Source organism: Bufo bufo, chromosome 9, assembly GCF_905171765.1.
Source record: "Bufo bufo chromosome 9, aBufBuf1.1, whole genome shotgun sequence".
Lineage (NCBI taxonomy): Eukaryota > Metazoa > Chordata > Amphibia > Anura > Bufonidae > Bufo > Bufo bufo.
In genome coordinates this window covers 6,814,126-6,825,652 of record NC_053397.1, presented here as the reverse complement: position 1 = coordinate 6,825,652, position 11,527 = coordinate 6,814,126, and the positions used below count along the sequence as shown (strand labels likewise).

At 46.3% G+C, this 11,527-nt stretch overlaps 1 protein-coding gene across 1 annotated transcript; it reads left to right on the top strand.

Annotated features, from left to right (window-relative positions):
- Positions 1–3,389: 3,389 nt before the first annotated feature.
- Positions 3,390–10,921, top strand: TNNC1 (troponin C1, slow skeletal and cardiac type). The gene is made up of 6 exons (XM_040408228.1): positions 3,390–3,622; positions 7,466–7,496; positions 8,830–8,976; positions 9,526–9,640; positions 10,214–10,350; positions 10,746–10,921. The coding sequence occupies exons 1-6, from the start codon at positions 3,599–3,601 to the stop codon at positions 10,775–10,777; spliced, it is 486 nt and encodes a 161-aa protein (XP_040264162.1). The 5' UTR covers positions 3,390–3,598; the 3' UTR covers positions 10,778–10,921.
- The last annotated feature ends 606 nt before the right edge of the window (positions 10,922–11,527 follow it).

Here is an 11,527-nt window from a genome sequence, read left to right as displayed (position 1 = left end):
GTGTACATACATTACTTATCCTGTACTGACCCTGAGTTACATCCTGTATTATACTCCAGAGCTGCACTCACTATTCTGCTGGTGGAGTCACTGTGTACATACATTACTTATCCTCTACTGGTCCTGAGTTACATCCTGTATTATTCTCAGGAGCTGCACTCACTATTCTGCTGGTGCAGTCACTGTGTGCATACATTACTTATCCTGTACTGACCCTGAGTTACATCCTGTATTATACTCCAGAGCTGCACTCACTATTCTGCTGGTTGAGTCACTGTGTACATACATTACTTATCCTCTACTGGTCCTGAGTTACATCCTGTATTATTCTCAGGAGCTGCACTCACTATTCTGCTGGTGCAGTCACTGTGTGCATACATTACTTATCCTGTACTGATCCTGAGTTACATCTTGTATTATATTTCAGAGCTGAACTCACTATTCTGCTGGATGTGAGAACAAGTCCTCAAGGCAATGCTCTAGAACTGAATTTCCCTTCTGCTTACATCTCTACTCTGACAAGTCTGCAGCATGTTCACACAGAGCAGTCTTTCTCTTTCCTGGGGTCAGTGGTATTCTATGAGGGTGCTCTGCTGCCCCTTAGAGGGTATCCTTAGTGACATATGTATTTTTGAGCTGGAATAGTACATTCCAGTTTAGCTACCCCTCTATGAGCAGAAGTGGGCTGGCCCATGTCCTGCCTCATGGGGAGGAAAGGAAGTTAAGTTAGTGTGCCAGCCACCGTTGGTGTGCCAGCCACCGTCTAGGGGAAGGCTGTGCGTGTAGGAGCTCCCAGATATAGGGATCTAAAGCCAGGATCTTGTCTCGGCTGAGACAATTGACCATCATCCCGAGCCTGAGCCTTGCAGCCTCAGCTGGAAGAAAGCAAGCAGCCACCTCCAGTATTCCAGGAAGAAGCATACCCTGTGAGCACAACTGTGAGTACCGTCCAGAGACCAGAGACCAGGAGAAGCCAAATTCCTCCTCAGCAAGTCAGTCCCCAAGACAGCAGAAGATAGATAGTGCAGAAGATAAATTCCTGCCACATTACAGAGCCACAAGCAGACGACTTATCCTGCAAAGAGCTCCAGGCACATGATAGAGCAGAAGATAGATTCCTGCCACACATTGCCAATACCTGCTGGGACCCAAGACTATTGCTGTATCTCGCTTGGATTAAAGCTGCAACCAGTAAAGACAAGTTTGAACTTTACTCAATCTCAATTATTGCTGCAAATCCCTCAATTACTCCTACTAGCACCACACTGATTTTATTGCAAGTGAGCCAGGATCCAGGAGTCCAGCCGTACCCAGGTAGGAGACACCGGTACGTGAGTTACAACACCTTAAAGGGCCCTGCGTTAGTACCCTGCGCACGCTGCAATTGGCGTCACAAACAAAAACTATAAACTATCATCTACACCTGACCCAGCCATTGCATATTATTGCGGTCAGAGTGCATACCCCAATCCGGCTCTATTGCACATACAGTTGGGTCTGTTGATGCCGCTTTCATACAGATAGGACTGCGCTGCCATCTTGTGTACATTTGACATATTACATCTTATAACCCGATGAGCTCAGGCTGCTGCACTTTTTCTCTCCACATGCTTTGCACTGCCGCTCTGCTCTATTGAGGGACAGCTATAATATGTGACTATAGCTTAACTGCATTGTCTGTTAGTGTCTGAGATCGTCTAAAACCTACCTCTTCTCATGTTACATGTGCAAGCTGCGGATTGGCAACCCCCATACTTTACACTGCAGTTTTACTTATTTAGCTTTAGAGCTGATTTCCAAAACAGAATGGAATGATAATAAACTATGAATAATGAAACCTCTGGTGAGAAAAAAATCTTATTGGCTGACTGCTGCAGGTAGATGCCAATGATATCGTACACTCTTATAGGTCGCCTCTCGTTTTTTTCTTGTTATCAGCTCGTTATATCCGTATTTGTTACATATTATAATAGACGGCCGTGTATTTGTATCTTAGTAACATTTTTCATCATCATCATCATTCAGTGGCTGAGAAATGCCCCTCACGTTTGGCGCCTTCCACATTTACAGCACCACCTGGTGGTCAGGCCAGGAATGGTATGCTGGAGGTCAATATACCAAATTGCTGGAGGTAAAGTTACCAATGTCATTGCACCTGGACCTTCTTGTAAAATCTGGCGCATTCAAGGCACGTCCGCCAAATTAATATCCGTGAAGCAAGTGTGACAAAAAGAATAACGCACTTGCGGATTTTTCTTGCAGATTTTCTTTTTTTTTTTGTTGCAGATGTTTTTCCCGCACCTGAATGACAACACCCAGCATCTCCTGGCCGCCATTGGAACAGGCCGTCCCCAAGTGAGCTTTAGGCCCCTTTCACACGGGCGAGAATTCCGCGTGGGTGCAATGTGTGAGGTGAACGCATTGGGAAAATAATAAAATATACAGAACACCGAACCCAAACCCGAACTTCAGTGAAAAGGTCCGGGTCCGGGTCTGGGTACCACATTTAATGAACAACTGACTGAAATTGCGTGCCTACTCGCACGATTTTCCCTGAACGCACCTGCATCGCATCCGGCCCTCACCGTGTGAAAGGGGCCTTAGTCCTGCTTGAAAAATGCAAAATCTAGAACTTGCTGTGATTTGTTTCTCGCAGAACGATTTTGTGAAAAAAATAAAAATAAACATCCATGTGCATAAACCGTAGACTTTATGGGGTCTGCTTTAGAAATGATGAGGGCGCCCACCCGCCGCCCATCACCCATCAATGGCTTATCCTATCCAGTGTGCCAGAGATGGAAATCAGCAGGTGGTCCCTGTGAGGACCCTCCTGTACTCAAGTTCCTGCCTGAACCCCCTCCACACATTTCCGCAGATATTGATACATTGTATCTCTGACCGGATGGGGAACCCTTGTCTGGATGGTTACAAATTGCTTCATCATCGGGTTAGGATTTGCTCCGATTTTCTGCAGGGCTCCGTTCACACTTTGGGTTGTGGTTGGGCACATAATCCCACCCGTACCATTTGGTCACACGACAGCTACCGATGTCCACGTAGCTTTTTTGTGTGTGCAAGACCCTCGGAATCCTATAACCCGGAAGATGAGGGTAGGATAGCCGCGTCGCCTGGGGTGATGCAAATCCCCTGGGCTGAGGACAATGCAGCGAGGATGGAGGGTATAAATAGAGACCTGATGTGCTCATCCCCGGCTATTCCCAATTAGGGTGGGACCTGGTGACCGAGATCACATATAAGCTCCGCTCTCCGCTCACATCTCAAGCTCCACACTCACCTCTGCTCCGCTCACATCTCAAGCTCCACACTCACCTCCGCTCTCCGCTCACATCTCAAGCTCCACACTCACCTCTGCTCTGCTCACATCTCAAGCTCCACACTCACCTCTGCTCACATCTCAAGCTCCACACTCACCTCTGCTCCGCTCACATCTCAAGCTCCACACTCACCTCTGCTCCGCTCACATCTCAAGCTCCACACTCACCTCTGCTCACATCTCAAGCTCCACACTCACCTCTGCTCCGCTCACATCTCAAGCTCCACACTCACCTCTGCTCCGCTCCCTGCCACCTTCCTCACCATGGACGACTTCTACAAGGCGGCGGTAAGTGACCCCTGCACCATAGAGGGTTTTCAAGAAGAAAAGTTTCTGTATTCCAATTTCTTACTATTTTCAAGATCTCTTCTTGCTGCCAGTGAATGGGAACATTCTTGTTTCCCTACTGCCTGTCACAGCTGAGGATTTGTTACAATTGTGTCCTGATCGCCTCTGCCGACTATAACGGGCGTCCGTCATTTTATAGGATGTAACTAGAGCGTCACATTGTGTTATTCTGTCCGACATTTTTGAAGGAAGCTCAGACATGAGCGAAGCCGAAACTGCACTGATACACTGTAACAAATCAGAATGGTGGCGACATCTGTGCTGCTGATGTGTTAAGGTCAGACTGGATACAATTGTAACAAACCTTCAGTTGTGAGAAGTAATAGGTCAGGACAGGATTTCAGCCTCTCTGTGTAAACAGGAATTTCAGTTCGCTGACAGTAAGCAGAGATCTTGAAAATTATGAGGAACTGAAGCACAAAATCTATTAGAAGCTGCAGAACTTTTTGATCAGAAATCTGGTAGACATAATGATTGATGACGGAATCGGGTCCACGGAGCCGTCACAAGTTTATGGACCCAACCCATGCCGCTTCCTTCACTCCGTATTTATTAATATGGCCGCCGCCAGTCACACACAGTGTTAGGCCTCTTGCACATGACCGTATGGCTTTTTCAGTATTTTGCGGTCCGCAAAAATATGATCCGCAAAAAATACGGATGATGTGTGCATTCCGTTTTTTGCGGAACGGAACAGCCGGCCCCTGATAGAACAGTCCTATCCTTGTCTGTTATGCGGACAATAATAGGACATGTTCTATCTTTGAACGGAACAGAAAAACGGAAATACGGAAACAGAAGGCATACGGAGTACCTTCCGTTTTTTTGCGGATCCATTGAAATGAATGGTTCCGTATACGGAACACAAAAAACGTGTGCAAGAGGCCTATTAGTCAGGACCCAGATCAGGTGTAAAATCTGCTGGAGAATTGGATTTCAGGTTCAGGATATTGATGGGGGCCCGGGGCCCTCACTCATCAGCTGTTTCAACAGGGCAAAGATGCAATACTCTGCAGGACCACTAGGAAGCAGGGTGTGCAGGCCCCTTCAACCAGCTGACCAGATATTGATACATTGTATCCCTGAACCTCTCTGGGTGGCTACAAATTGTTTCCTCTGCAAGTTAGGATTTCCTAGGATTTTCTCTGTTGTAGAAGAAACCATAGTGGTTGTCACCCGGCTTTCCCAGGCACAGATATAACAGAGGACACGTAACCCCGCAGACGTCTCCTCTCACTATATATAGTCCATGGTCCCGGACAATGGGGATTATCATCCACCTGTCTATTCCAGAGAAAATCCCCGACACAATCAGCGGCCAAAATAAACCCAGAGGATTATGGGAATTATTCCCTCTGAGGTTTCATTTCCAAAATGGGAAGATTTGCAGCTTCACCCTTAACCCATTCATCCCAGCAACGCGACCTGATTTATAACTAGAGATCAGCGGTGACATCACTGAGAATGCCGCCTATCTATTCACTAGAGATCAGCGGTGACATCACTGAGAATGCCGCCTATCCATGACTAGAGATCAGCGGTGACATCACTGAGAATGCCGCCTATCCATGACTAGAGATCAGCGGTGACATCACTGAGAATGCCGCCTATCCATCACTAGAGATCAGCGGTGACATCACTGAGAATGCCGCCTATCCCTTCACTAGAGATCAGCGGTGACATCACTGAGAATGCCGCCTATCCATGACTAGAGATCAGCGGTGACATCACTGAGAATGCCGCCTATCCATCACTAGAGATCAGCGGTGACATCACTGAGAATGCCGCCTATCCCTTCACTAGAGATCAGCGGTGACATCACTGAGAATGCCGCCTATCCATGACTAGAGATCAGCGGTGACATCACTGAGAATGCCGCCTATCCATGACTAGAGATCAGCGGTGACATCACTGAGAATGCCGCCTATCCATCACTAGAGATCAGCGGTGACATCACTGAGAATGCCGCCTATCCATTCACTAGAGATCAGTGGTGACATCACTGAGAATGCCGCCTATCAATTCACTAGAGATCAGCAGTGACATCACTGAGAATGGAGCCTATCCATCACTAGAGATCAGCGGTGACATCACTGAGAATGCCGCCTATCCATCACTAGAGATCAGCAGTGACATCACTGAGAATGCCGCCTATCCATCACTAGAGATCAGCGGTGACATCACTGAGAATGCCGCCTATCCATCACTAGAGATCAGCAGTGACATCACTGAGAATGCCGCCTATCCATTCACTAGAGATCAGCGGTGACATCACTGAGAATGCCGCCTATCCATCACTAGAGATCAGCGGTGACATCACTGAGAATGCAGCCTATCCATCACTAGAGATCAGCGGTGACATCACTGAGAATGCCGCCTATCCATTCACTAGAGGTCAGCGGTGACATCACTGAGAATGTCGCCTAGCCATCACTAGAGATCAGCGGTGACATCACTGAGAATGCCGCCTATCCATTCACTAGAGGTCAGCGGTGACATCACTGAGAATGTCGCCTAGCCATCACTAGAGATCAGCGGTGACATCACTGAGAATGTCGCCTAGCCATCACTAGAGATCAGCGGTGACATCACTGAGAATGCCGCCTATCCATTCACTAGAGGTCAGCGGTGACATCACTGAGAATGTCGCCTAGCCATCACTAGAGATCAGCGGTGACATCACTGAGAATGCCGCCTATCCATTCACTACAGATCAGCGATGACATCACTGAGAATGCCGCCTATCCATTCACTAGAGATCAGCGGTGACATCACTGAGAATGCCGCCTATCCATTCACTAGAGATCAGCGGTGACATCACTGAGAATGCCGCCTATCCATCACTAGAGATCAGCGGTGACATCACTGAGAATACCGCTTATCCATCACTAGAGATCAGCGGTGTCATCACTTAGAATGCCGCCTATCCATTCACTAGAGATCAGCGGTGACATCACGGAGAATGCCGCCTATCCATTCCCTAGAGATCAGCGGTGACATCACTGAGAATGCCGCCTATCCATCACTAGAGATCAGCGGTGACATCACGGAGAATGCCGCCTATCCATTCCCTAGAGATCAGCGGTAATATCACGGAGAATGCCGCCTATCCATTCCCTAGAGATCAGCGGTGACATCACTGAGAATGCCGCCTATCCATTCACTAGAGATCAGCGGTGACATCAGTGAGAATGCAGCCTATCCATTCACTAGAGATCAGCGGTGACATCACTGAGAATGCCGCCTATCCATTCACTAGAGATCAGCGGTGACATCACTGAGAATGCAGCCTGTCCATTCACTAGAGATCAGCGGTGACATCACGGGGAATGCCGTCTATCCATTCCCTAGAGATCAGCGGTGTATTTGAATAGGGGGTCTCTGGCAGTATTGGGGGCGTTACCTGTGGGTCTTGCCTACATAAGGCAATGTACTATATTTGGGGTGGTTTCGGGCCCCGCTCCTGATGCTATTACTGGCGGAGGAGATGTCGCGCTCGCGGCCAGCGCTGGGAATAAAGGGCTTTATCTCGTCCTGTGTCACCGAGACAGAAATAGTTCTCCGGATCAGTGGACTGAACTTCTCTTGTGTTTAAATTCCTGGTCATTCTTAATATCTCTGCTTGCTGTTAGTGAATAGGAATAATATTGTTTACCTATACAGTCCTGCACACAGCTGAGGGTTTGCTACAACACGAAGTGTCACTGTTGCCCGTAGCGAGCAGATGTGATTGGCGGCTTTGTGCCGCTTATCGTCTCTCATATTTCTTTTTGTGTTTTTCAGGTTGAACAACTCACAGAAGAGCAAAAAAGCGGTAAAAGTCTCTGCGGCTGAAAAACGGACCCCTATAGTTCCCCCAGTAGTATGTACCCGGGCGCGGCAGTGAGGAGGGACTGGGGGGCCCTATGGGCACCAGCCGAGCGGGCGAGTTCCCTGCGGGTCTCTGGGCGGCCCCTGGATTTCTGTCCTTATTGGTCTCTGCCGATGACTGCGCCGCGTTCCCACCCTTCTCATCACCTGCTCCTACCCTGTACCACAATATCAGCTCTGACACTTATACACGAATTTGCTTGCTGTCAGTGAATGGAAGCTATCCTGTTTACATCTGAAGGCTAAAACACATCCTGAGCTGTTACTTCTCACAGCTGAGGGTTCGTTACAATTGTATAGACAATTCTCTGTGCTCGGAACACATCGGAGGCACAAAGATCGTTACAACGGATCAGCGCGGGTAACGTATCAGTCTGGGGTTTAGGCGGAGGATTGTCCGCACCGTTGTAACAAACTAGGGATGAGCGAATTTCTTATTTTGAAGTTCGTGTTGTGGTATTTGCTGAATTCCGTTACCACGGACCATAACGCAATTCCATGATGGAACGCCTTTTAGAGACATTCCGTTATTCATTCCGTCATAATATAAGTCTATGGGCTGCATAACGGATCTGTCCGGTTTACGTTACGCTGCAGTCCTCTCCGTTATGCAGCCCGTAGACTTCTATTATGATGGAATGAATAACGGAATGTCTCTAAAGGCGTTCCATCATGGAATTGCGTTATGGTCCGTGGAAACGGAATTCAGTAAACACCACAACATGAACCCGCACACGAATTTCCCTATAACAAACCCTCAGCTGTGAGATGCAAGAGGTCAGGACAAAAATGTTACAAACAACTGACAGCAAGCAGAGATCTGGACTGACATGAAGGGCATCTGTCAGCAGTTTTGTACCTATGACACCGGCTGACCTGTCACATGTGCGCTCGGCAGCTGAAGGCATCTGTGTTGGCCTCGTGTTCTTATGTGTCCGCATTGGTGAGAAAGATGATGTTTTATTATATGCAAATGAGCCTCTAGGAGCAACAGGGGCGTTACCATTACACCTAGAGGCTCTGCTCTCTCTGCAACTGCACTTTAATTGACAGGGCCAGGCAGTTAAAATGTCATCACACCTGGTCCTGTCAATCAAAGTGTAGCGGGAGCGGCGGTTCCAGAGAGAGCAGAGCCTCTAGGTGTAATGGTAACGCCCTCATTGCTCCTAGAGGCTCATTTGCATATATTACAGCATCGTTTTTTTGCGGACACATCTGAACAGGGGACCAACACAGAGCAGCGGCATTGAAAGTATTTTTTTTTCTTATTTCCCCAGAATTCAGAGCAGCTTTTGATATTTTCGTGCAAGACGCAGAAGACGGATGCATCAGTACAAAGGAGCTGGGCAAAGTGATGAGAATGCTGGGGCAGAACCCCACCCCCGAGGAGCTGCAGGAGATGATAGACGAGGTGGATGAGGATGGTGAGAGTTATACCCACTCTTTTTATTCTTACGTGTCTCTACATCTGCTCCAAATATCATTTTACAGTTTGCATCTCATTGCAACCCCTAGAAGATCAGGTCTTACGCTCCGCTCCCATCCAGAGCTGTAGACACAATTCTGCCACATGAGCGGCTACTGCATCTCTCATTATGTGGCAGAGCATCCACTAAACCACCAGGGGGCAGCAGTGAGTCCGCAGATGATGGGATCTCGACTGGGATGTCAGGGATTTGTCTGTCCGAAGAGTGCTGATCAGTTCCAGATGGCAGAATTGTGACTGCAGCTCTGGAGGCGACTGGAGTGTAAACACAGAACAAGTAAAATAGGTTGGATAATCCACAGGCTCGATAGAAGGATTGCCTAAAAAAATAAGAAAATTTGGGGTTTTTGCTTTACAACGCTTTACATCTACAGACTACAAACTACAAGTCTCAGCATACCACAAGCCAAATGGCATGATAGGAGTTGCAGTTCTGCAGGTTCAGAGACGCAGCGCCTCCTTAGCTTATTCTTTGCTCTCTGCTCAGGCAGCGGCACAGTCGACTTCGATGAGTTCCTGGTGATGATGGTCCGATGTATGAAAGACGACAGTAAAGGGAAATCCGAGGACGAGCTGTCAGATCTTTTCCGCATGTTTGACAAGTGAGTGATAAGAGACTCTACCCTTCAAGACTTATACTCTAGTCACATCCAGAGCTGCAGTCACAGTTATCATATTTCAGTTACATGTATAGCTGCATTTACAGTTTATATGTTCTAGTCACATCCAGAGCTGCATTTTTTTTAAATCCTCCAATAACATCCAGAGCTGTATCGGCAAATAATATACTTCAGTCACATCCAGAGCTGCAGCCACATTTCTTATGCTACAATCACATCCTAAGCTGTATCCTATACTTGAGTTACATCCGGAGCTGCATTAACAGATTATATATATTCCAGTCGCACTCTGAGCTGTACTTGCAGCTTAAACTCTAATCACCACCAGAGCTGCAGCCACACTTTTGCTAGACACTTTGCTGGCTTACATTCTCACATAATGTGATGCTCTCTGGTTCATTGCCTTAGTGAATACACTTTTTGCTTCTACATCAGACAGACCCTGATGTAAAAGCTGCGTGCCCCACAATGCAGGACACCTGAGCATGCTCCAGCAGGGGGCAGCTCTGGATGTGACTGGAGTGTAGATATGACCAGATCTTTACATCTCTGCAGAAATGCTGATGGATACATTGACCTTGATGAGCTAAAAATCATGCTGCAAGCGACGGGTGAGACCATAACCGAGGACGACATCGAGGAGCTGATGATGGACGGCGACAAAAATAACGATGGCAAAATTGATTATGATGGTGAGTTTATCGGAGAGACCGGATATAGGGAAAGAGGCCCAGATATTCTCGGTGTCTGCATCCAGAATTAGTCTAAAAAGTGCTGCAGATTTTAGCAATTTGGCGAAACTAGGGTTTCTCCATTTTCTTTTACTCCCTCGAAAATGGGTGGAGTTTGGTGACCAGGGGTCGTGGCTTTGCAAGAAAGGGGGCGGGGTCTAAGGCGCGTTATTCTGCATTACAATTGCACCCCAATTCTGGCATAAAAATTTGTTTCAAAGTAAGACAAGGAATAGAGCGAGACAAAAGGATCTGCACTAATGTGATACATGTGGCGCCATCTACAGGCCTAATAAAGGTACCGTACAGATCCGTCAGCAGCACAATCTCAATTTCTCATCTTTCTCTCTTTACAGAATTTTTAGAATTCATGAAAGGAGTCGAATAAATAACCAGACGTCCAAAAGCTTTCCTACAAAGATTAATTATTGCGAATGCTGATTCCATTTAATCTGAACCTCAAATAAAACATTACATAAGGTCTGACATCATATACACTGAGTGCAATAAAGAAAACGTGAACAATAAAAAACAAATCTTCATTCTTTTTTGGTCATCGGCGTCAGTCATAAATACTAAGTGAAAATACATGAATACGGTATATATCCGTATATAGAGAGCAAGATGAAATACATTTACGGATTTTTCTCTTAGCTTCCTCACAAAAAACATGCTGAAAAATGCAGAATTATAATACGGCCCTTGTATACAATAATATACATACTATAATACTGCTCCTATGTACAAAAATATAACTACAATAATACTGCTCCTATATACAAGAATATAACTACTATAATACTGCTCCTATGTACAGGAATATAACTACTATAATACTGCCCCCTATATATAAGAATATAACTACTATAATACTGCTCCTATGTACAAGAATATAACTACTATAATACTGCCTCCTATATACAAGAATATAACTACTATAATACTGCCTCCTATGTACAAGAATATAACTACTATAATACTGCCTCCTATGTACAAGAATAAAACTACTATAATACTGCTCATCTGTACAAGAATATAACTACTATAATACTTCTCCTATGTACAAGAATATAACTACTATAATACTGCCTTCTATGTACAAGAATATAACTACTATAATACTGCTCCTATGTACAAG

What these genes read in the sequence shown, in the direction of transcription:
- TNNC1 (XM_040408228.1), top strand. Translation starts at nt 3,599, where the DNA reads ATGGACGACTTCTACAAGGCGGCG. An exon ending in ACGACTTCTACAAGGCGGCG is followed by an intron (nt 3,623 to 7,465) that starts GTAAGTGACCCC and finishes TGTGTTTTTCAG; the next exon opens with GTTGAACAACTCACAGAAGA. An exon ending in CACAGAAGAGCAAAAAAGCG is followed by an intron (nt 7,497 to 8,829) that starts GTAAAAGTCTCT and finishes TTATTTCCCCAG; the next exon opens with AATTCAGAGCAGCTTTTGAT.